Here is a 23,329-nt window from a genome sequence, read left to right on the forward strand (position 1 = left end):
GTCATCATCTGTTTCATATACATTTTTCAATAATTTAATATTTTCGCCTATTTTCATTTCAATTAAATTTAATTTTAGTATTTCTCAAGTTATCATGATTATTATTTCATGCATAGTAATAAAATTTTGAACTCTAAAAGTACTACTTGAATTCGTATGAACGATTTTATTTATCACACGTTTAAATTTGTAATTAAATAAACTGTTAAATATCTCCTAGTTCTGTTCTAACCACTTAAACATAAGAAACACAAACTGGAGTCTAAACTTTCTATCTACTGTAACTAATATAGCAGCTTTATCGTCATTTCACTGGTCAAGAATAACCCATTTCATTGTAATTGATTTTTGGAAGAAGGTCCTTTTCGCAAGACATCGGCGTAAATTATTGCAAAGTTGACTGGCTCAACAAATTTCTTAATTTGTTCTATTTCAATTTTCTCTCACATGCAACTTGCGAAGAAAAACGTCAAAACAAATTTGTAAGCCAGATACAACAAATTTTAATAAGCAAAACTTTGCCAAAGAAACGTTTGGAGAGCAAAATAACAACAAACAATACACTTTTAAAAGATGATTTGCATTTATGTCTGAGATTGTTGCAGTTTTCAACTGGTAGAGTGGTACATCTACCCTACCCAGATAGCACAAATTGAATGGGCTTCACATGGATTCGCCACTGATTACATGATCCATAGCCATGCTGTAAGCATTGACAAGAAATTTATCTTTCGTGCTTTCAAGCACTGACGTATATATATATATATATATATATATATATATATATATATATATATATATATATATATATGTGTGTGTGTGTGTGTGTGTGTGTGTGTGTAAGGATCAAACATTCATTTATTTATTATCTTATATATTATTCTTGGAATAACATTCTGCGTCATGCTGCTAAACCAGCTGACACTGAGGACAGCACCTCTGCAGGCATTCCTGAAGCGTGCGCACGAGGCCACGGAAAGGGGCTTGGTGAGCCAGAGTTTGTTTTTCTCAGTCCTTATTAGTTATAAACATATTATTAAAGATTATTGCAATTTTCAATGTTACCTAATCTATGTTAAAGCTCTTCCAACAACAATTTCTCCAGTCATCGCAGCTCAAAAAGATTTCGATCTACAGCGACTGGGAAATTTAGCAGATGAATTAATCCTATTTGCCAAAAACGAATTTTACGCTATGAACAGAAAAACCACGAACAACACACTTTTCAACAGAAAGAGTGCCGATATCACTTGTATTTTGGCGACAAACCGAAAACGTGCAAACCATGGTGCAGAAGGCCAAACAAAAAAAGTTTACAAATTCAAACATCTTCAAAACCTCCATCTCCAACCAAGATGAGATCACCCGCAAACAACATATGGAATGATTTCGCTGTTTCAGTTTGGTTATATTCTATACAAACTGCTATTTGAAGCTGTCATATTATTAAAAACAATTTCAGTTAAAACTAAAAGTACATTTTAAGAAAGAAAGATGTAAAACATTTTTGAACATTTATTAAATTTGTGTAAAAAATATTACAGAACCATGATTAATGCATTGCATAAAGCTGACCCCTGCTCAGCAGATTTTAGATTATAACTTATGGTTTGCATTATTTAAAAATACAACGTATCATTTAGATGTAAATTAAACCATCATTTGCATTTTTTTGAGCAGGTGTTTTTATTCAAATTAGTTTAATTAGTTGTTTAGAATCGCAAGTTTCATGATTGCATGTGAACGTACAATGTTCACCATATATATTATGTTAGTTATAATTGATGCACGTGATGTTCACAACCAATCCGTCAGTCGGTCAGTCAGTTGATCGTCCAGATAATCAGACAGTAATACAGACATAAAAACAGCCAGTCAAGAGCAGCGTTTGAATTCGTGCGAGTGAAATAACGCATTATAAAATTTACCGGTTGATAGACAGGTATTTTTCGTATTCGAAACTATTTATTATTGGACATATTCTATTTTACTAGATTTCCGAGATGAACAGTAAGTATTGCCATTCAGTAGTGTAACCAGAAATTTTGTTAATTTTTTTGAGTTATTGTTGCAAGTCATGTGTAAACGAACCGCATAGGATGGTGGTATCAGCAAACCTTTGTAGTTCTCTCTACTATCAATTCCACCCATCAATGAATGATGTTTCCACTTTTTTTTTTAGGTCTATCAAATAATTTTGTGAGCAGCATTAATGGTAATAAATCATCTTGTCCACCTTCAATAGTTGTACATCTACACATGAAAAGGAGCTCCGCTATCACTAGTCGCTACCGGTACTGCACGTGAAATGTAGCGCCGCTACTGCTACTACTTAAACGAAAATGTAGCGACAAAATCGCTACCGCTACTTTTTGTCGAACTACTTTTTTATATATAAAAATTGCTCTTATAATATTTTTATGGAAATCTCTACTTTATTCTTAATGCGTTTAAAATTAAATCGATTGTCAAAAATAGTTTCGGTATCACGACAAAAATTATTAATATTTTGATATTCTAAGTTAAAAAGTTTTTGTTTTGTACTGAAATAGACAGTTTTCAACATTCAAACATTCGAAGCCTACTTGATCGAAATAGAAGCGTGGAAACGGGATTTGGTGAGATCTAATTTTCTGGAATGGGAATTTTTTGGGATACTGAATCACTGTTTGTGATTCGGAAAATGATAGATGGAAATGAGAAAAAATGGGAAAAACGACATACACATATGTATAAAGTATATCCTATAGATATGGACAAGCATATGCAAAAATTAAAAAAATTTGTTATCTATGCAACTCAACACGTGTCCGTGTGCGATAACAAAGAAGAAAACCACGTGCAAACATGTGGTCAACGCACACACACGCGCATTCGCACACTCGTGGTCATTAAAACCTTACATTGAATAGACATGTATAAAATTGTTTTTATTTATTATAATTGTAAGGTTTATATTGTTTGAGACATAGCCATAATTTTTGCTTTTTCTGCAAAAAAATTTCGCGAACAAAAATTTAAAGAATGGGAGAAAAAGAGATTAGAGGGAAAACGTGGTAATGAGTTAAACAATTAGGGAATGGATAATTTATGGAACGTTGTCGTAATTGGGAATTTAAGAGGAATTCGGAAATGACAAAAAACGAGAGGGAATTGATAACAAATTTCAATTTCTTCTCACCTCTAGTACGAATTGGTTGATCACATAATAACGTGTGTTACATGTTAACGTGTGTTACAATGAAAAATTAATCCTTGTGGTAATATTAAATTAAACCACGTGTTAAAGTTAAAACATCGTGAAAAGTTTAATAAAACTGCAAGCTAATATTTAAAACCACCGATTTTTCCGGAATACAATGAAGAACAAACCACTTAAGCAGACAAAAACAGGTGTAAAATCAAAACAACCCCATTTGATCAACGTCTTTAAAAGGAAAACAAATTTTGACTCAGAAGTAGCGGCGTCGATTCTATTTTAGCTTTAAAATTATCGTCGCTACCTATATTGCTACCGCTCAATATATGTAGCGGCGCTATAGCTAACCCTACCGAAAACGCAGCGGCTAGGGAGTGGAACACAAAACTAGACAGTTCAGTGAAGTGGAATTATTCCTGAAGCCACTTTAGTTGTAAAAAGGAATTATTTGTTAAACTATTTATAAAGGTTTTTATTATTATTTCAATTTGGAGTTAGTGGAGATACTTTTCTTTATAAAAATTTCAAAAACGAGTTTGATTTTATAATTCAAAAACGTCAGGAAACATATTATGTCCTATAACAAAAATTATAGTGGCTCAAAAACTAATAATCTGTTCAGAGCCACTCCAGTTAGAATCCTAATATGGCCAATAAGCTTTTAAAAATATTTGTCGATTTTGCTGTGATTTACTGTTGCTGAGGAAGTTATATTTCATTGGCCCAGTTCTTTCTCTGAAGAGCTTTAGTTTATAACCACTTATATATTTTTATAAGACAGTTTAAAAAATCTTGAAAACGATAAATCTTCTTTGTACCTATTTAGTTTATAAGTTTGAATCAAATCTCTTTTTGTTCTACGTGTTTTCAAGGTTGTTAGGCCACATTTATCTAGTTTTTCTTCGTATTGCAGACGTCGTAGTCCTGTGACCGTCTTTATAGCCCTTTTTTGGACCTTCTTTGGATAAGTATACAATTTGGTTAATTTGGAGAACTCAGTTAATCAACAACAAAATTAATTTTTTCTTGAAATTTAGACTGGTTTAGCCATATACACAAAGTAAATTATACATTTCCATAACTTGTTCTCTTGCACTGGCTACCCATAAAATATAGAATAATTTTTAAAATTTGCACATTAATGTTTAAGCCTCAAACTAAATTATTTTCTAAAAACTTATCAGATGTATTAATTGAACCTAAACGTCCGGTTTATGATCCTCTTTTTGTTTTCACTTCTTTTTAACTCGTGTTAAACACTCTTCTGCTAAATCTGCATTTGCTATTTCTGGCCCATTTCTTTGGAACTCTCTACATCCTTCTCTGACTACTACATTACTTACAAAGTTTAAAGCGGACCTCAAGACTTAACTGTTTACAAAATTCACTGAGGAGCAATGTTGAACTTCGCGGAAATAGCGCCAAATAAACTAATTGATTGATTGATTTATATATACATATATAAATATATAAATAAATAATTACAAAATTTTGATCTCAAATTCCATAAGTTCTATGATCAGAACTCTAACCCAGGAATTGAGCTATAACAAACGAACCTTGACCTAGGGACAGATTTGTCATTCTAAGTATGTGTTTTTTACAATTACTAAAAATTTATATTCAATGCCGGTTTTTACATAAAAAAAATATAACTTGTTTATCTATGCTGATCTGGTATATAAATAAAGCTGATGATAGTACAATCAAGCAATTTTATACTGTTAGCCACGTGTTATTGTATGTTCTTATTATAATATTATTATAATATATAGTTATAGGTGAATGAAATTTAAACATAAAAAATTATTTTAAGACGTCCGATAATTTTTAAGTCATAAAATTAATTTCTTGTTAGTAATTTTAATTAGCCGATTTATTTATGATTATTAATTTTTTTTGTTGATTTGTAGCTGCACTTGCTTATAAAAAGGAAGTGGTTAATGCGCCATGTTTTATTAAAAGTGGCCATCGGATAGATATTTTTTATAGCATTTTTTACTTTAATAATCGTTTTATTATTGGAATTATCGTTGACTTTACTGATATATCACACGATTTGTTGAGTAATTTAATAGTTAAATTGTATAACTAGCAGGCTTGCAAAAGTTCATAAAGTGCTCGTTAAACAAACAGATCCAAGATGTCCACTAATAATAATAATAACACATATCGTCGTACCCGAATGCAAAACAACAGGAATAATAATTATGGACCACAAAATTCCAAGTTTGTGATTTCAATCATTTGCGATGTCCTTTTTATTCAAATCCACATTTGTTGGGGGATGATGTGCCTATATAGTTGTTGTTGGTTTAAAACAGTATAACTGATTTTTTAAAATTAATTTTTAGACCACGAAGAATGCCTGATTCATTTCATCATCCAGTCAATAACAACAGTGGACCCGACTTGGTAAAACTATTTAATTAATTTAATTCAATATTATATATCTTAGAATTTAGATCTTAGATTTGATATTGGTAATTTATAAATTATTTATAATTTTATTATATGATTATATTACAATTTAATTTTATGTTCACCACTACCAAGGTCAATATTTGTATAGTATATGCATATTTATTTATGTGTGATAATGCTACTAAAAAAATAACATGTTAAAGGTTAAAAATAATAGACATCAATTAATTAAATATTTTGGTTTCTCACTTTGAACTTTGATTTGAAGTTAATTTCAAGAAGAATCACAGTAATTTGTTTATTTGATATTTTAATTAATTGCTCAAATTCTTTTCAAATGCAGAATGTTGGAGTATATAAAAACGAAAGATTTATTTTTCAGATGACTAATCTCGTGGTATGTTTTCTTTACAGCTTTTTAATTTTTTATTATTGCCAACTGATGATATTAATAATAAGTGAATAAAAATAATTTTTTTAGGGTGTTGTGGCTAGAATTACAAATAAACAGGCAGAAACTTTTGAGGGCATTTTCAAAACTTTGTCACATAAGGTGGGCAATGAGGTCTGGTTTTTGTTAATTATCTAACATTTTTTTAACAACGGTTGATATTAGTAAAGTTTTATTTGCTTTATATTGATGATCTGTTTTTTTAAGTAGCTTGTGGTGAGAAAAAAAGATGAACTATTTATTTAATTTTAACATTTCTTTGTTTTATGCCTCTTAAAATTCATTTGGCTACCATTTAATTAAAATTGTTAGAGTTAATTCAAGATGGAGATCATATTTTTCTAATATAATCTCTTACATCAAATATTTTTTTCATCACTTTAAATGTATTAAATAGATAAATGTACTAGTCATTTTAACCTTCTAAATTCACTTTGTTAAGTTCAACTAAAGGAAAGCTAGAAATAAGATATTCATTTTAATTATTTAAAAATTTTTTGGATAAGATTTAAGTTTATTACATTTATTTTTGCTAACAATTATAATTAGAGTGTTGGAGTCAGATGTTTCCGACTCTGCAGCCCTTAAAAAATTCTGACTCTTGACTCTGGGTAAAATTTCAGACTCTGGGTAAAAATTTCAGACTCTGTGTTCCGACTTTCAGAAAAAAATTTTCAATTTTTTTTATCATAATTTCATTTTATTATCACTGCTAAAAAAAGTACTTTAAAAAACACTTGAAATCAGTCAATGTAATAGTTTTTCTTAGTAAAATTCTGTGTTCCGACTTTCAGAAAAAAATTTTCAATTTTTTTTATCATAATTTCATTTTATTATCACTGCTAAAAAAAGTACTTTAAAAAACACTTGAAATCAGTCAATGTAATAGTTTTTCTTAGTAAAATTATTTTATTTTTATATTTTAAACAGTAAAAAAATTTTGTGTAGCATTTATTTTCAGTATTATAGATTATTGCATAATACTGCACATATTTATCTTCTAAAAAACACAACCTTAAAAAATTTCAAAAATAAAATTTAAAATTTTTTTTAATTAATAACATTTTCCGGAGTCAGATGAAAAAATTCCTTCAATAAATTCTTACTGACAAAAATCTCTGACCAACTGAGACCCCAATGCTCATGTTATAATCATTTTTCTTAGTTAAACGTCTTTGAAATTATTTCTTTTCATCTTTAATTTTTTAGGAATGAATACAAATTTGTATCTTATTAAAAGATGCTTTTAAAAATTATCCACATAATTATATTGTTACATTCTTATGGGTTGGAGTAAAATCTTTTTTATTATATTTGCCAGCAGTAAAAAGTTTGGTTGCACTAACATAGGATTTGCCTTCAGTTTTTTTCCTATTTTGTAACAGCCCGGTTCTTCAAATCTTATTTGCACTTTAATATACTAACCTTAATTCATTATTGTTTAATATGTTTTCGTTATGAATTTTTTTTAAGCGTTATATATGATAAAAAATCAGTCCAACTAGGCCTATTGGTTTTGGTAAGGTTAAGATTAAGGCTGAAGTTCTTATTTCACTGTTATGATGTCCAGAATAAAACCGTGTATCATGTTATTTTTTTAAGTTTGTGGTTAGAGTGTTGGTTTCAGTTGAATAATCAAACCAAAGTTGGGTTATATTATATGCCAATATTATAAGCAATCCCAATACTTTTACTTTAACAAATTATTTTTTGCTATTTTATTTTATTCATTATTGGTTTTTTAATGAGTTGTAAAATTTGTGCACATTTTGCAAAAAATTACAAAATTTGTTATGTTGAAAATTTGTCTATATCTTGAACAATTTTGTAAAATATGTAGGGTTACCTGAATGTTCTATGATAAATGCTCTACATTAAAGTGTTAATCAACTGGATTGTACTACAAATTTTAGTATAATAAGCTTACCCTAAACTCTCTTCACTTGTTTAACCTTATGCTATGGTACTCACCAAAATCTGCAATAAATCTGCCCAAATCATTATTGCAGTTTTTGCATCAATAAAACTGTTATAGACTGGTTGATTACTAATTAATGGTGACAAGGATTATTTTATTTATAACGATTTTTTATAATTATCATTTGTTATTATATTAATTTTTTATGTTAAATTGAGATTTTCAACCATATTCTCTTTTAGCTTGAAGTGATGCTTGATAAAGTGCATAAAGTGGACAAATCGAATCCTTCATGGCAGCCGTGTCGTAGTGACATCCAGCCATGTATGGTCTTCAAACCCGAAGAAATAGTCAATTTACAATTTCTTAATGCTGATCCTAACTATGCCATTATTGGAGGTGTGTATTTTTGTAATGTTGTCATATTCATATTGCCACCATTGTGTTGTTTGCTTTCATTTAGATGTTTAGATTTTTTTGTTTGTTTTCATGATAACATCACATGTTATATCACTTTAATTTTGTCATCATAGTGGTAAAATATTTTAAAAATTGCTCTACAGAAATCTTCTGAAATCATTAACTACACTCCTTCCTACAACTCATGTTTTAAATAAATAAAAAAATTTTTAAATTTTTTAGCAATCTTTTTATATTTGTTTTTTAACGAATGTTTTTTCTAGTTAATAATAATGATTTGAAATTTAGCTTTTTAAATTAGTTATAAAATAACTAACATGGAATAAATGTATTGAGTTTCTTCAAAATATTGCTTATAGTTTTGCTGTTAGAAATGTTATTATGCAACATATTAAAGACAACTGAAATATACAAATAAACAACTTTTGTTATATAAATATACATACCTATAAATTAACTGGTATGAATTGTTTCTATTTTTGTGTTTTTCTGCACATTTTGGTAGATATTTTTATGTACTCAGTTCATTTGAAAAGATTCAAATATTAGTTAGGTTTTTTCCATAGTTATGGAAAACATTTGTAATGATCATCATCATCATTGTCACTATCCACCAAGGTTTTTATTCAAGGCTTAATTTTTCAATAAATTGGTCCTTAACTCACCATGTATGCATTTAAGGATTAAGCTTGTCAAAATGCTTACAACTATGTTTAATATATAAGTGGATTGTAAATTTAATTTCAATGAACATATCAGCATGACATTTTAAATAAGTGAGAGCCTTGACATGACAAGATTGATGTGAATTGCTCAGATATCATCTCATAATTTATTCATATACTCAAAATATTTACTTCAAGTTTCTGGGGTTTTTAAACAGGTTGTCTGGTTTAGCCAAGATTATTGTGATTCACATAGATAACACCGATCAAAATAATTATAAAGCTGCTTATACTAAAGTTTTTAGTTTTTATATGTTCTAATAAATACTGGCTTATTTTAGTAGTAAATAGGTATATTAACTTAGATGACATTCAGCTAATGTGACTGTTTCACAATGCTTGTCCTCTTTCTTATCACACATTTTCTGCAATGTAGTATGTGTCATGTAATTTCTAAACATGGTAGTGATGAATATACATGTATTTTTATCTGCTTCATTTTTATTATAATTTAGAGTATCAAAATGTCTGTTAAATAATAGTGATGATGTACTATTTGGAATAGATAATTTCACCGATGGAGCAATAAGCAGAAAATCGAATGGTCAGGTGATGGAGAAGGAATTGCAACCGTGGGTGTCTGATTCTCATCCAGATGATGATGATGATCTGCTGGAGTCGAGCAACACAAATGGTTGGGACCCAAATGAGATGTTTCGCACAAATCAGGATAAGTTTCAAATCATGACAACTTATGATCCTAACTTGACACAGTACACGTATGTTTTCAGTTATTTAAACACATTTAAATGTTATTCATTACTTTTTTCATTTAATTCTTGAAGAATTTGATGTACGATTGCTTGGTTACATGTTGCGAGCATTTGTCGAGTGACTTGTTTATTTATCAGGGTTGTTAATACTACTCATAAAAAGGTGTGCCGCTCACCAATAATGCGAATTGATTGATCATCTGTTAACGCATGTTACAACCACATAATAAATTTATGTGGCAAAGTTAAATTCACGTGGTAAAGTTCAATAAAACCACGTATTAAGAGTTAAAGCATCAAGCTAAAATTGAATAAAACTTTGTGCTTAAGTTAAAACCCAGATTTTTATGGATTGCAATGAAAAAAAAGCAATTAAGTTCCAAAGTATCAAAAAGGAACCAAAATAAAGCAATTAACACTGTAGAAGCAAAACAATGCTATTTAATCTAGGTTTCTTAACTGGAAGATTATTAGTTATTTTGCATGGTTTGATAAAAAAAATTGTTGACTCAAAAGAAGCAGTTGTGCATTTAATTTTGCTTTTAACTGCTCAATAAATGCTGCAGTGCTACTCTGCTATTAACAACCTTGATATTTATAGCATTTTTCCCAATGATTTCATTTTCCACTAGAACTCCAATGCCCAGCCACAACACTGAGGAATTTCAGCAGCATGTCGAAAAGGCTGCAGCTTTGGCTAGAGAAATTGAATCATCTGCTTCATACAAGCATCGCATGGAGCTGGAAAATACTAAAGATGAAGAAACCCTACACAGTGCTGTCGTCAGGGAAGAAAACAATTCCAGCAATACAAGTTCTTCATTGCAGCAAAAATCTCAGACGTCAACAGCATCATCAGTGTCAACCCCTTCATCATTACTGTCCAATAGGTTGATGAAGACTAGTTTGTCTGGTAAGACTGAGAGGGAGCCGTCACCTGTGATGAACATTGTCAAGCTTCCACAAACACCATCAGCACCACAATCTTCTGATGTTCCTCCTCCTCTTAACACTCCACTGCATTGTAATTTGCCTATTTTTTCATCGTTATTTTTTACAAATTTTGTATTTCTTAATGATATTTCATACTAAAATTTAATTTAAATTAAATTTAAATTTATATGTTTTTTTTTTCAATTACAGGTAATTATAGTGATATTGTTTCTAACCCTAAACCTGCTAATGCTGTGGTGAATAATATACACCACACTCCACAACAACCACAGCAACAACAACCACAACAACCACAGCAACAACAACAACAGCAACAAATTTCAGCTGTGGTAAATCAACCACCAGTCCCTCATTCATCGATGAATTCGACACCGTTACATGCTCCATCTACAGTACCAAACGTTACTCCAATGTTTAATCACCAGCATCAACAGCAAAAACAACAGCAGCAGCAGCAACAACAACAATTAAATTATCAACAACAACCAAATATGACACCAGTCAACACTAATGCATCTTTCAATATGTTAAACACTACTCATCACTCTCTTTCTAGGTTTCATCCACAATTTCCACATCATCATGGTGATCGCAAAGATATAAAAATAAGCAGGCCTACTGATCTGATGACAACATCTCAACATGCTGACAGTTTCCATCATCATCACCACCAACAGCAACAGCAACAACAACATCAGCCACTGCAACATCCTCACCAACAACTTCATCACCACCAACAACCACAAAGCCATTCTTCTAGAACCGAAATTGATGAGTTCAAAGATTTTAAAGAAAACTTCAACGTAATTATTGTTTAGCTGCTGATTTATTGTTTGGTTCTACTAAGATTAATTAATTGTATATATTTGTGTATATATGTATGATAAAATTGTTTAAATAATATTATTTTCAGATGCAAATCAACATGTCTGCTTCTGTGTCATCACCGCCCTCATCCATGGTTAACAACATTAGTAATGTCCCTTCACAAATGCCAGTGTCCAACAACAACAACAACACACATGCTGCTATGGTCCCTTCAACTCCATCATCAACGTCAATTGCAGTTACTACAGCTGTTGCTAACAACACTGTTAATGGTGCTACCACATCTTCAACTTTGCCCAACAGTACTAATGCAACTTTAACTCAGCCAGTTGGTTCTAAATCAAATGATGAATCAAATTCTGAAGGCACCAGTGAAAATACAGAGAAGAGGTATTGTTTAAAGTTCATTGTTTGTTTAGAGTTGGTTTTGGATATGGAAAAAAAAATGTTTCTCATTAGACTTGTACCTTTCATAAATTATTATTTTTATATAAAAACAGAAATTACACATTGAACCCAAATGCCAATGAGTTCAAACCTCGAGTAAGCTCCTTGGATACCTTGATAATTCAGCAACAACACACCCCACAGCTGCAACCCCCTGTTAACAATAACCAACTTCAACATCAACAACACTTACAACAACAACTCCTGCACACACAACAACAACAAAGCAAATTAGTTCAGCAGCAGCAACAGCAGCAGCACCAGCAACAACTACAACAACTAGTGACTCAACAGCCACAAATGGTTCCACCAACAGTGGGATCACCACCTGTTCTATACACTGCTTCTGGAGTTCCATCCATACTTGCCACTCAACCACCTCAGCCACAATTCGTTTACACGCAGAAGTATCCAGCTAGTGCCAAGAGAGGTGAGTGTTATTATTTGTTTTCTTCGGATTTATATTCAATGTTTACATGTTTAAAATTGTCTAATGTTTGAAATTGGTTGGCTTCAATATGATAAATCAAATCATTGATGCTTAATGGTACATACATTCATTTGACCATAAGTGTTGCTTACCATATATATATATGTGTATATATATGTGTATATATATATATATATATATATATATATATATATATATATATATATTATGTATGCACTTTGTGATCTGCTAATATTAATCAGCAATGAGTTCTGCTTTTTCTAATGGAAATAATGTACATTTTAGGTTCAGTCTTTGTTCGGTGTATATGTTTTAGAATAAAAAACGTACTAATAATTTTATAAAAGAATTAAATGAATGGATGTGTTTAACCTAAGCAGCAACAGTGTCAGCAAGAGTGACAAACGAACTGGCTACTCCACAGTCTGCCAATGTAATGGCTGGTGCTCCTCTCATCTCGCAGAGTGGTGTGCCCCAAATGTTCATCACTCCCACAGGACTGGCACCATACAATGTACTTGTTTTTGGTCTATCATTCATTTATTCATATTCTTATGCCTCAAAACATTAACGACCTAACTTTTTCATCATTATCATTTTTTATCTTATCCATCAAAATAGCTAAAAATTCTCTTTCATAATTTGTTACAATGTTTTTATAATAATTTTTAAAAGATTATTTTGTGGGATGTATTGAATCAGTGGAAATGAATTTTATTTTAATGTTACTACAGTCTGTTCGATTGATGCTGCCTGGACCTATATTCTATGATCCAAATGCCGTTGGACCAAACCACATGTTTTGTGAGTTTTTATTGTTCATTATTGTTAATATGTCCTATCTAATGTTGTTTGGTCTTGTTAGTTGAATCACCAGTGTTCTCATAGTTTAATGACCAACAGCACTCGATTACATCACTAAAGTAGTACATTCTGCATCAACGCGTCTAGCTCAGACTCATTATTTTCATAAGTGCCTAGCTACTTTCAGTAGATCTTTCTGTCTCTCTATACCAATCTCTCCATTCATTCATCGGTTGTTTACCTCTTTCCCATCAGTCGTTGTAAGATATTTTTTTATCTAACATTGTATATGCAAGTATGGACAGAGTGCAAAACAATCGTTATCTGTATGACATCGTCATATGTTTTCTTCTTATTTTATCATTTGTGTTATTAAAATTTTGTATTAGCTCCACTCTTCAAAGAAAATTTAATTGGAAATTTTTCAAATAAGCATCTAGATCAAATTACTTCTGCTTTCATATAAATAATAATAATGAATATGTTTTTCTAAATACAATTAATAGATCCATGTCTTTTAATGACTTGAATAAATTAATCATTTTTTATAAAAACGTTTTAAAATTACACCAACCGACAGTACCTGCCCAGATGATTCCCCAGTTGCCTCAGTTAGCTGGAGGTCCAGCTACTGCCGTTGTCTCTAATATACACCCACACCTTATTGCACAGCAACAAAGTCAACAGCAGCAGCAGCAACAACAGCCCAACAACAACAACAATGGTGGAGGTAATGGATGTCCTGATAATGGATCTGGTGCTCCAACACCTGTTCACTACCTTGGTCCTCCTCCTCAGCTTCCATCGCAACAACATATGCAACAACAACAGCATCAACAACAACAACAGCAACAGCAGCAAAATTCACATCAACATTATCCTGTGACACCATCGACTAGCCTTGCATTTCAGCCACATCACCAGGTGACCATCGGCCAACCTGGTGCTGGACATCTGCAATCTACCACGCATCAGTCTCAAGTCATCATTTCACCTTTCCTACCAAACTTCCAGAATGCTCACCACCATCAGGCAGGGGGATATGCTGCCACCATGCCTCCAACTACTCCGGGCGCTGGTGCATTGCAAGGACAAGTGCCACCTGGATCAACCATCCATCCTCATTCGTTGGTTCATCCGCATTCAATGTTTATTGCTGCTCCAAACCAGCAAGGAGCAACTCCTGCACAGCTTGGACAATTTGTTGCTGTCAATAGTTAGTTTTTTTATTTGAATCATTTGTGGTATTCTATAATTTATTATTTCAACTGTGTAACAGCTCAGTTACACGTATATCAGTTTAGTTGCAACCTTTTTATGTTATTTGTGTTTTTTCATTTACAATACTTTACATTATTAACACATTTGACATGAAAACTTTTTTGTATTATGATCTCACATATTTTGATTAAATTATAAAATTTCGTAATGAAAAAAAACATGCTGCAAAAGAATACTAGAAGTAATGTAACATACCAATCAGTCTGTGCTAAGATGTTGAATGTATATTGTGAGCATAATGCTTGTTTTGATTATGTTTCAGGCCTTGGACCACCAAACATGACTGCCCCACATCCTCAACCTCTTCTCTATAACATCCAACAAAGTCAGTTTACATTTTTTTTTATTTTTGTTGTGCATATCAATAAAATTATTATCATTATTATCTAAATTTAAATAGGACAATATTGATTGTAGGTTATTACAGTACTACTGGCGGTTTAGATCCATCTTTCTGAATGTGTTTATTGTGTGCCTTGTCTAAAAATATTTTTCAAACTAAAACATCCGTGATCAAACTTCATTTATTAGAGCATGCTTTAATTTTTGTGATTGTATTTACACAAAATGCTGAACTCAAGTCTAAATTAAACATTCTTAATTCTTACGTCACCCATCTCCATCTAATCATATACAGCTAATATATTTTCTTCCTTATGGTTTTTAATCTCATCACTCTGTCTCTATCTGTGTTCCCCAAACAAATCATCTCAACCTTGGGTTCATCAGACCAATAGTGCTTATAAATTAAGCTCTGTGAGATTCATAGAGATATTTATTAATTTAGTTATTAGAATGCATTTTTCAGAGATGAGAGGCCTGTAAATGTTGTTGGCTTTTTTTTCTTCTGCAAATTAATAAATTGTTTTGTTGTAATTTTGAAAAATTTCCTCTCAACAGTTCCTCAGTCAATGCATGGACCTTCCTATCAACACGGACAAGGTTGATGTTGATCATCATATTAATCGTCTTCATTTTTTGGGTTGATACTGGTGCGGAATGTTCGAAACATTGATTATGAAAATTATACTAATTATGAATATTTTTAAAATTTTTAATTATTCGATCAAAATTTATGATTTTTTTCATATGATGTGCCCAATTATGGAAGGACTAAATTATGACTAATGAGGATAATTACATAGATGAATGTTGTTATAATTATATAAGCAGCCACTTATATCCAATTACATGCTACATTTACATTGGAGACACACATTTGCATGCAAATTTAAACAAAACAAGTTATGTATAATGTTATGCAAATTTAAACAAAACAAGTTATGTATAATGGAAATTTTGATCTGTGGGTTTCTGCTACAATTTAAGTAAAATCAAAAGCATTTCTTCAATTATCAGTGAAGAATATAATGGTTTTCAAAAAATTCATAAAGTTGTTTATTTGATTGAGCACTTGTTAAATGAAGTTAAATTAAATTCCCTGCAATTTATTTTGCTACTTTTCAATGACGCCTCGTTGGAAATAAATGGAATGTGTTGTGTGGATCATATTGCTTATGAGTTAGCTTAATATCGGTCAAATCATTATTCATTTGTCGTTTTTGTTTCACTCATCCTAATGTTCGTTTGAATTTGTTTTACTTATGTATCATTTCTGATTATCATCAATCAGATCTGCCACATATTATTATCATCACTTGGTAAAATCATCATCAAATATTTGCTTCTTCGGACATTACAAGACATTACAATTTAAGATTTGATTTGTTGCAAGAAAAAATTAATTAATTTCTCTTTGTCATATTTTAATTATATTTATGAAAACGTCATTGGCAAAATTGAAAAACATTTAATCTATTTCCAAAAGCGTTTCATTCGTTGGTTGTTGCGTTACGAGGCGGACAAAAAATAATCACATTCATACCCATTCTAATGTCTGTAATGTTAAACAACGGGGTGGTAACACTGCTGTGTCATCATACCTCTTTGCTTCTCATCAACACTGTCACAATCAGTCACCTCTTTAGTTCGTTATTTATTTATTATCGTTTGTTTATTTATTCATCTTTGTTTTCTAGGAAATTACTTATTATTTTAACGTTTATTATAACGAGTAATTATTATTAGCGTTAATATTATTAAGTTATTAATTCGTTCGGTAAAATTATTGTTGATAAGACGGTAAGCATTAGAAGGTAGCAATCAATGTTAGATAGATTGAGAGGTGTGATGATTCATTCGCGTTGAAACGGAACTTGAAAAACGGTTATTGCAATTTAACGGTTTCATTTCATTTATTTTTTTACAATTAATTTAATTATGTATTTTATAATTGTTGTTTACACGACTAATTCTACATTTATTTAGTTATTTTTAGTTAATTTTTCCTGATAGTTTTTTTAATTTAAAAATCGTTTAAAGTTTATGATTATGAATTGGAACAATGAAATGTTTGAACAATCTCAACAATTGATTGATTGATTAATTAATTGATTAATTAATCAATTGTTTGTGAAATGACTTCATGTCTGTTTATATGCGTTTCATTGACGTCTGGGGTGTCATTGTTGTTGGACGGATTTGTTTTCAATAAAAATGGGGAATTGAAAGTTGTCTTCATTAAATATTTATAGATAGAACTGACACTAATAAGATTAAAAATAATCTCGGCGTCAAGCTGCGTAAATTTTTTGGATACATTTTGACATCTCTCGTAATATGTTTGTAAATTGTAGATTAAAACGCAAATTTAAATAGCTCCACGGTTGTCTTTTGTCTAAGTGAATATACGACGCGATACCATATTGAAATGCTATTCTTCACGTTCTTGTATTTATGTTACTGGCCAAAGTTATAACAGTTGGTACGTAGTTTTTAAAATAACATAAAAACTCATCAACATCAGCAGTGAGTCATACGAAGAACAACCGATCAATGAGTCGTACGAAATCCAACCGATGACAACGCTGAAAGTGAATTTATAAAAAGCTGAGACATTTTATTACGTTTCAAAAAATTTATAATGTTCAATTGAGCACGAATAAAAAAGGAATGATAAAACGATGGTGATGAACACAAAGTACAATTACAAAACCTGAGTTAGTGAAGCATCAAAGAAATGAGAATGTTGAAATTTGAAGGCACAGATATTTGGTGCATAAGAAAATACTTGAAATACAAGGGGGAAATTAAGTACACTGCATTTGTACCATATGCATAACAGATTTTAAATCGATCAGTAAATATAATTAAGTAAGCATAAATTTTATTCCAATTGTAGTTATTTAAAAATATTTGAACGAATACGTAAATTGTTTGTAAGTGTTTGTACCGTTTTAAACATGAAAGTTATTAGTTTTGTTGCTTGTCTGCGTGTCACCATGCCACTCCAGCTGCACTGCCACAGGTTTCCGCTAATCCGTTGTTGGCTGAATAGGCGCTGTTCAGGAGTGCGCTGGCGGATGATAGCGTGTTTGAAGCTGGAGGCGTAATTTCAGATGAGGACGGTGTCGGAGTGGATGAATATAAGTTGTTCCAATTGAGACCGGGCAAATTATGAGGATAATTATACGGAAGATTGCTTCCTCCGAAAAGTCGAGAAGATGAAGGGCCAAGGGGGTTCAGCTGCCGAAACAGCTGCTCTGACGAAGGGAGTTGTTGAGATGGCTGCAATTGGTTACTCTGGTCAAGGAGTTGCTGATGTTGCTGGTTACGAAATGTAGAAAGAGGATGTGGATAGTTGCTAAAAAAGTTACTGGAGCCCGAAAATTGATGTTGTTGATGAGGATAGTTCAATGATTGTGATGGAGGATGAGAAGGATGCGAAAAATAGTCCCCTCCCATAATTCTGGTTAACTGCCCAGTTGAACGAGAATTTCCTAACAATTTATCTGCTGAAAAATCTGATTGGCCTAAATTTAAAAGAGAAAGTGACGATGATGATGACGTGGGCAACGGAGGACCCAAATTTAAAAAAGATTGGGTTGGAGAAAAAACAGGATGAGAATTAAGTGTAGATCTTATTGGAGGCAGTGGATAAGATGACAGACATCCTTCAATATTTGACATGGACAAATTTTCTTGACTGTCGCTCACGTTTTGATTGTTCTGTTGCAAACTGGTAACTGTATTGTCATTTTCATCATCATCTGCACCTTTCCTACGTCTGCGTGGTTGAATTCGGCTGGAGGCAGAACTGCAAGAAGACGAAGTAGCTGCGTTTTCTTTTTTTGACTTACTTCGACGATTTTGGAACCAAATCTTTATCTGAAAAATATATTTATACTAAAAATGTGAACAAAATTATGGATTTAAAAGGTAAACATTATTACATTCATATTGTCTAATAGATAGTAAGAATACAGTTTTCAAATTTTGAAACATTTATAACTTAGAATATCAAAATTTGGAAATAGTTGGAATTTGAATTTTTTTTTAAATTTTTTGTTTTTAAAAATATTTTTTGAGATCGTGTTTTTTATAAAAGTATAATTATGTGTAGCGATACGCAATCATCTTTAATACTGAATGTAAGCGTTAATAATGTTTATAAAACCATATAATTTTTTACGTATGTTTTAGAACATAATAATCAAGTAACTTTACTAAGAGGAACAATTAGATTGACTAATTTTAAGAGTTATTAGATATATTTTATTTAGTAGCGATATTTAAGTAAAATTATTATGCAAAATTTGGCAAATTATTTTCGGAGTCAGAGCCGGAGTCAGGAATCTGAAAACTTTTCCAGGAGTCGGAGTTTTTTAAGAGGCCGGTGTTGGAGTCGTAGTATAATTTTTATCCGACTTCAACATAAATTTTGTTACCTGAAAATCTTTCTCTTTCTCTCTATATATATATATATCTAATATTTATATATTATATATAAATTGTATATATGTATATTACATATAAATACATGTATGTGTGCGTGCCTGTCTAGGCGTGAGTTTAAGTGTGTAAATGCATCGAACTGTCAACAGTATTGTTGAATCGTGGGATATTTTTCATAAATATTAGAAAATTATCTTTTCATCGAAATAATTAAATACATTTGAAAAAATTTAATTTGACCAATAGACACTAACCAGAGATAAATATTGAAACATTTTCGCTTGAAACGATTATGAATATGCTTGTTCGTTAACAAAAAATGTTGACTGTTTACTAAATCATAAATAAGTTAAGTAATAAGTTTTTTGATTAGTCTACATATGCGTCATCTATTACTAAGTCCCGCCTTTGGCTGTTTGTGTGCCGTTGATTCTGCTGAAATTTCGAAAAGTGGTGCTTGGTGCTCCTGGGCTTGCCTTAAATCTGGCCCTAGCTATAAAAATCTTTCAATACAAAAAATAAAATAACTAGTTTAATTTTTTTTAGAGAGTTCAAAAGTTCCGAAAAATCTTTTATCATCTAGTTTACATTGCCTACTGATTCAAAAATTGAAGTAACACAATGAAGTGACGATGAATGAATATACGCGTGGGTTGAATAAATTTCCCAAATGACAACGAACGAACCCCACATTAATGTATTCAGAAACACCCGTACGTTAATTAATGTCCCCAACAACATTACCATAATTGCTAGTTGCTGTTGTTAATTTGTCGTTTTTATTTTCTATCCAATACCACCATAATATGTTAATGCGAAATTTTTCGCTGTGTCTATATTGCCAAATAATGATCTTAAAAAATCTATGGTGTCGTATTTAATGGGGCATCGTCATCATCATTACGATTGTCGTAATCATCACCAGCCTAATTTAGCTAATTAATTACAACCATTAACATTAACATTAATACGTATGTTATTATATTATTAATATTCGTTTAGAAATAATCACTAATAACGACAAGGCGTAATAAACGACAGTTGTCGTTAAATAGAAAAGGACGAAATTGAAAATAGAGAGCGAAAGAGAAACGGATAGAGTGATGAGAGAGAGAGAGAGAGAGAGAGAGAGAAAAGAAATAAAGGTTGCATGAATGAAGTTTGTTGCAGGCAGCGTATAAATAAATTATTATCATTATTTACAGAACGCAGCTCCGGTTGGTTATGTCACCAGGATGTTGAGATAGATAATTACTTGAGCAGCCTCTACGCGATGATGACGACGACGATGATGATTATGATGATAATGATTATGATGATGTTGAAGAAGAAGATGATGATGAATATGATGATGATGATGACGACAACAACGGTGATGATAGTGATTATGACTATGATGATGATAAATGATTTTGAACGTGATGATGTGGAAAATGATTTTGAAGACAATGATATGACTATGATGGGATATGCCGCCAATAATGATAATGATACCTATGATGATGTTGATGATGATGATGGTAGCATGAGAATGATGACGATGACGAAGACGATAACGTTTTTCACTGTAGAATTTGATGATGAAAATTATTAACTTTTTCATATTATGTTAATAAAAAAAACCAATAACTAATAATAACAATAAAATAATAATAATAACAATAATAAATAACAATATTACCAACAAAAAACAAAATCGACCGGATGATAGCTACTTTTTTTTCTTCCCTAGTCAATGAGTGATTTAAACTAAGAACAACTGATGAAACGTATTATTATTATTATTATTAATGTTAACGTTGTGAGACGAAGGAACAACGGTATTTGATGATGACCTTTTAAAATAGAGAACTTATAAAAAGTTTACTACTTACTGGTGATTAGAGTAGAGATGATGATGATGACGACGATGATAATATTAGTGATGATGACAATGATAACGATGTTTATCTCGAAGAGGATTGTACTTCGAGGCATGGTGATATTGGCTGATAATTATGATCTGATAACCACAATGAATCAGGTGATGAAATTAACGATGATGATGGTAATGATAATAACGATGATTACCAGTTGTTGGTGATAATGATGATGATGATGACGATGATGATGATGATGACGACGATGATGATGATGACAATGATGTTGATAAGGATAGTAAGGTTAGTGTTGAATGACTCCGTATCCGTCCAATGATAAAGGTATTTTTGTTTACGCTATTACGACAATTATATTTAAGATACGAATTGTAATTTGAAAGCCTCCGAGGAAATTAGCACTTGTTAATTGAATTATTATTATTTTAATGGTCGCAATTATATTTAATTGATTAGTAATTGGTCATATTAAAATTCAATTAATTGTTTAGAAATGTTTTAATTTGTTTCATAAATGCCGTCGTATCGTTAACTTTTAAATTAGGCAATAGGCAATTGGAAGAAATTAAATTTCGTGAAAGGTGAACTCACTTAATTACTTTAATTAATTATCAAGTGTTCTGTTAAAATTGTGTAATTTTTAAAATTTTTATTGTAAATCCAATTTAGCCCAACGCCTTCTTTTAGATTTCCAGTTTATTTTCTCCCATCCCATTGCTTCACACTACACTCATAAAACGGATGGAAAATTAATATTTCAGAATTTCAGATTAAATCACTATTTCCAATTTTGACTGAATCTATTAAAAGTCTAGACAACTCTGCATTTTAAAATAAAGTCTTAATTATTATTTATTTTGAAATATTTAGACATTTCGGATTTTGAAATTTATGCATTTTTTGCGGATTAGCTTAAAAGCTCTTCAACAAATTTCCAATTGTTTCTTAGCTCATATCACGTATTTATATGAGTTCATCATCTGACTAAAACAATTATGTTTCTATGAAAAGGTTGGTTTAACAAATTAATTTTGTAGGAGAAGGTCTTGCTTAATCAGATCGCTTTCAACAAAATTGAAATTAATTATAAAAAAATTCATGTAAAAAAAGGTCAAGCCTCTGGTTATAAAAATCAAATATTAAGTTGAGAAATAAAATTTAGTGGGCGACCTGTGTTTGTGAGAGGCCAAGTTGTTGAGCGAGATCAGCCCTGTCAGGCAGGGCAAGGTAGGCACTGATCTTGTATCTCCTAGTCAGCTCCTGCAACTGAGTTGTTGTGTATATTGTTCGTGGCTTTCTGTTCTTTTTCTTGCCTCCCTCGCCCCCACATCCACCGTTACTGCTTCCGGCATCGTCGTTGTTCTGACTCTCGTCATCGGCACCAGCATCCTCATGCTCCTCCTCTTCCTCTCCAAGATCATTGCTGGATAGGCTTTGTTGCTGTCCTCCTGTCAATCATTTCCATCATTTTTCACTTATTAGTGAGGCCCATTAAAAGTTTTATTTGACAAAATTTTTTCACCAATGAACGTTTTATTTCTGGTTGAATTACGATTTATTTTCATTAATTTTCATTACTTAGTAGTTTAAGATATCATACGTACGCTAGCCACCAGTTTTCATTTTTCCCATTAGTTAATATTATCGTTTAAATTTTGAATCTTCTCTTTGCTCATTTTATTGGATGTGATGAATTTTTTTCTAAAAACATGTTCACTTGTCTCAACTCATTTTTGCTGATTTCACCGTACACTTTTGTAATTTTAGGCAGAACTGATTTTCAGTATTTTAAAGTTTATGAATTTTTAAAAGCATGATATTATGTAAAAAATATAAGTTGAGAAATTTTTAAGATTTTGTTGGATATTTTAAATTGTCCGCTACACTTCAACAATCCCAAGCCAACAATTTTTGAGTGATTTTGTCTATTAAAATGATACGTTTATGAAGTTATTATCATCCACAACTCGCACCCATTGTTCCATAAATAAGGTGACTAACTAACAAATCACCGTACTTACCGAATAATATCGTTTCGTTGTA

The 23,329-nt window shown here is 31.2% G+C and overlaps 3 protein-coding genes across 3 annotated transcripts; 1 reads left to right on the forward strand and 2 right to left on the reverse strand.

Annotated features, from left to right (window-relative positions):
* Positions 1-901: 901 nt before the first annotated feature.
* Positions 902-4,783, reverse strand: HELRODRAFT_160462 (hypothetical protein; the record flags this gene model as incomplete). Its single annotated transcript, XM_009017418.1, has 4 exons — positions 902-1,014; positions 1,339-1,435; positions 2,586-2,665; positions 4,759-4,783. The coding sequence occupies 4 exons, from the start codon at positions 4,781-4,783 to the stop codon at positions 902-904; spliced, it is 315 nt and encodes a 104-aa protein (XP_009015666.1).
* A 559-nt stretch (positions 4,784-5,342) lies between these two features.
* On the forward strand, positions 5,343-16,118 carry HELRODRAFT_188320 (hypothetical protein; the record flags this gene model as incomplete). The annotated part of the gene is made up of 16 exons (XM_009017419.1): positions 5,343-5,428; positions 5,554-5,614; positions 5,967-6,020; positions 6,105-6,176; positions 8,235-8,391; positions 9,643-9,856; positions 10,483-10,763; positions 10,994-11,133; positions 11,482-11,607; positions 11,718-12,022; positions 12,133-12,509; positions 12,911-13,044; positions 13,265-13,334; positions 13,915-14,550; positions 14,878-14,940; positions 15,516-16,118. The coding sequence occupies 16 exons, from the start codon at positions 5,343-5,345 to the stop codon at positions 15,560-15,562; spliced, it is 2,823 nt and encodes a 940-aa protein (XP_009015667.1). The 3' UTR covers positions 15,563-16,118.
* A 2,682-nt stretch (positions 16,119-18,800) lies between these two features.
* On the reverse strand, positions 18,801-22,585 carry HELRODRAFT_138241 (hypothetical protein; the record flags this gene model as incomplete). Its single annotated transcript, XM_009017420.1, has 2 exons — positions 18,801-18,842; positions 22,457-22,585. Coding segments are annotated over 2 exons (171 nt in total), but the record flags the coding sequence as incomplete, so codon positions are not given.
* Between the last annotated feature and the right edge of the window lie 744 nt (positions 22,586-23,329).

Source organism: Helobdella robusta (genome assembly GCF_000326865.2).
Source record: "Helobdella robusta unplaced genomic scaffold HELROscaffold_2, whole genome shotgun sequence".
Taxonomy (NCBI): domain Eukaryota; kingdom Metazoa; phylum Annelida; class Clitellata; order Rhynchobdellida; family Glossiphoniidae; genus Helobdella; species Helobdella robusta.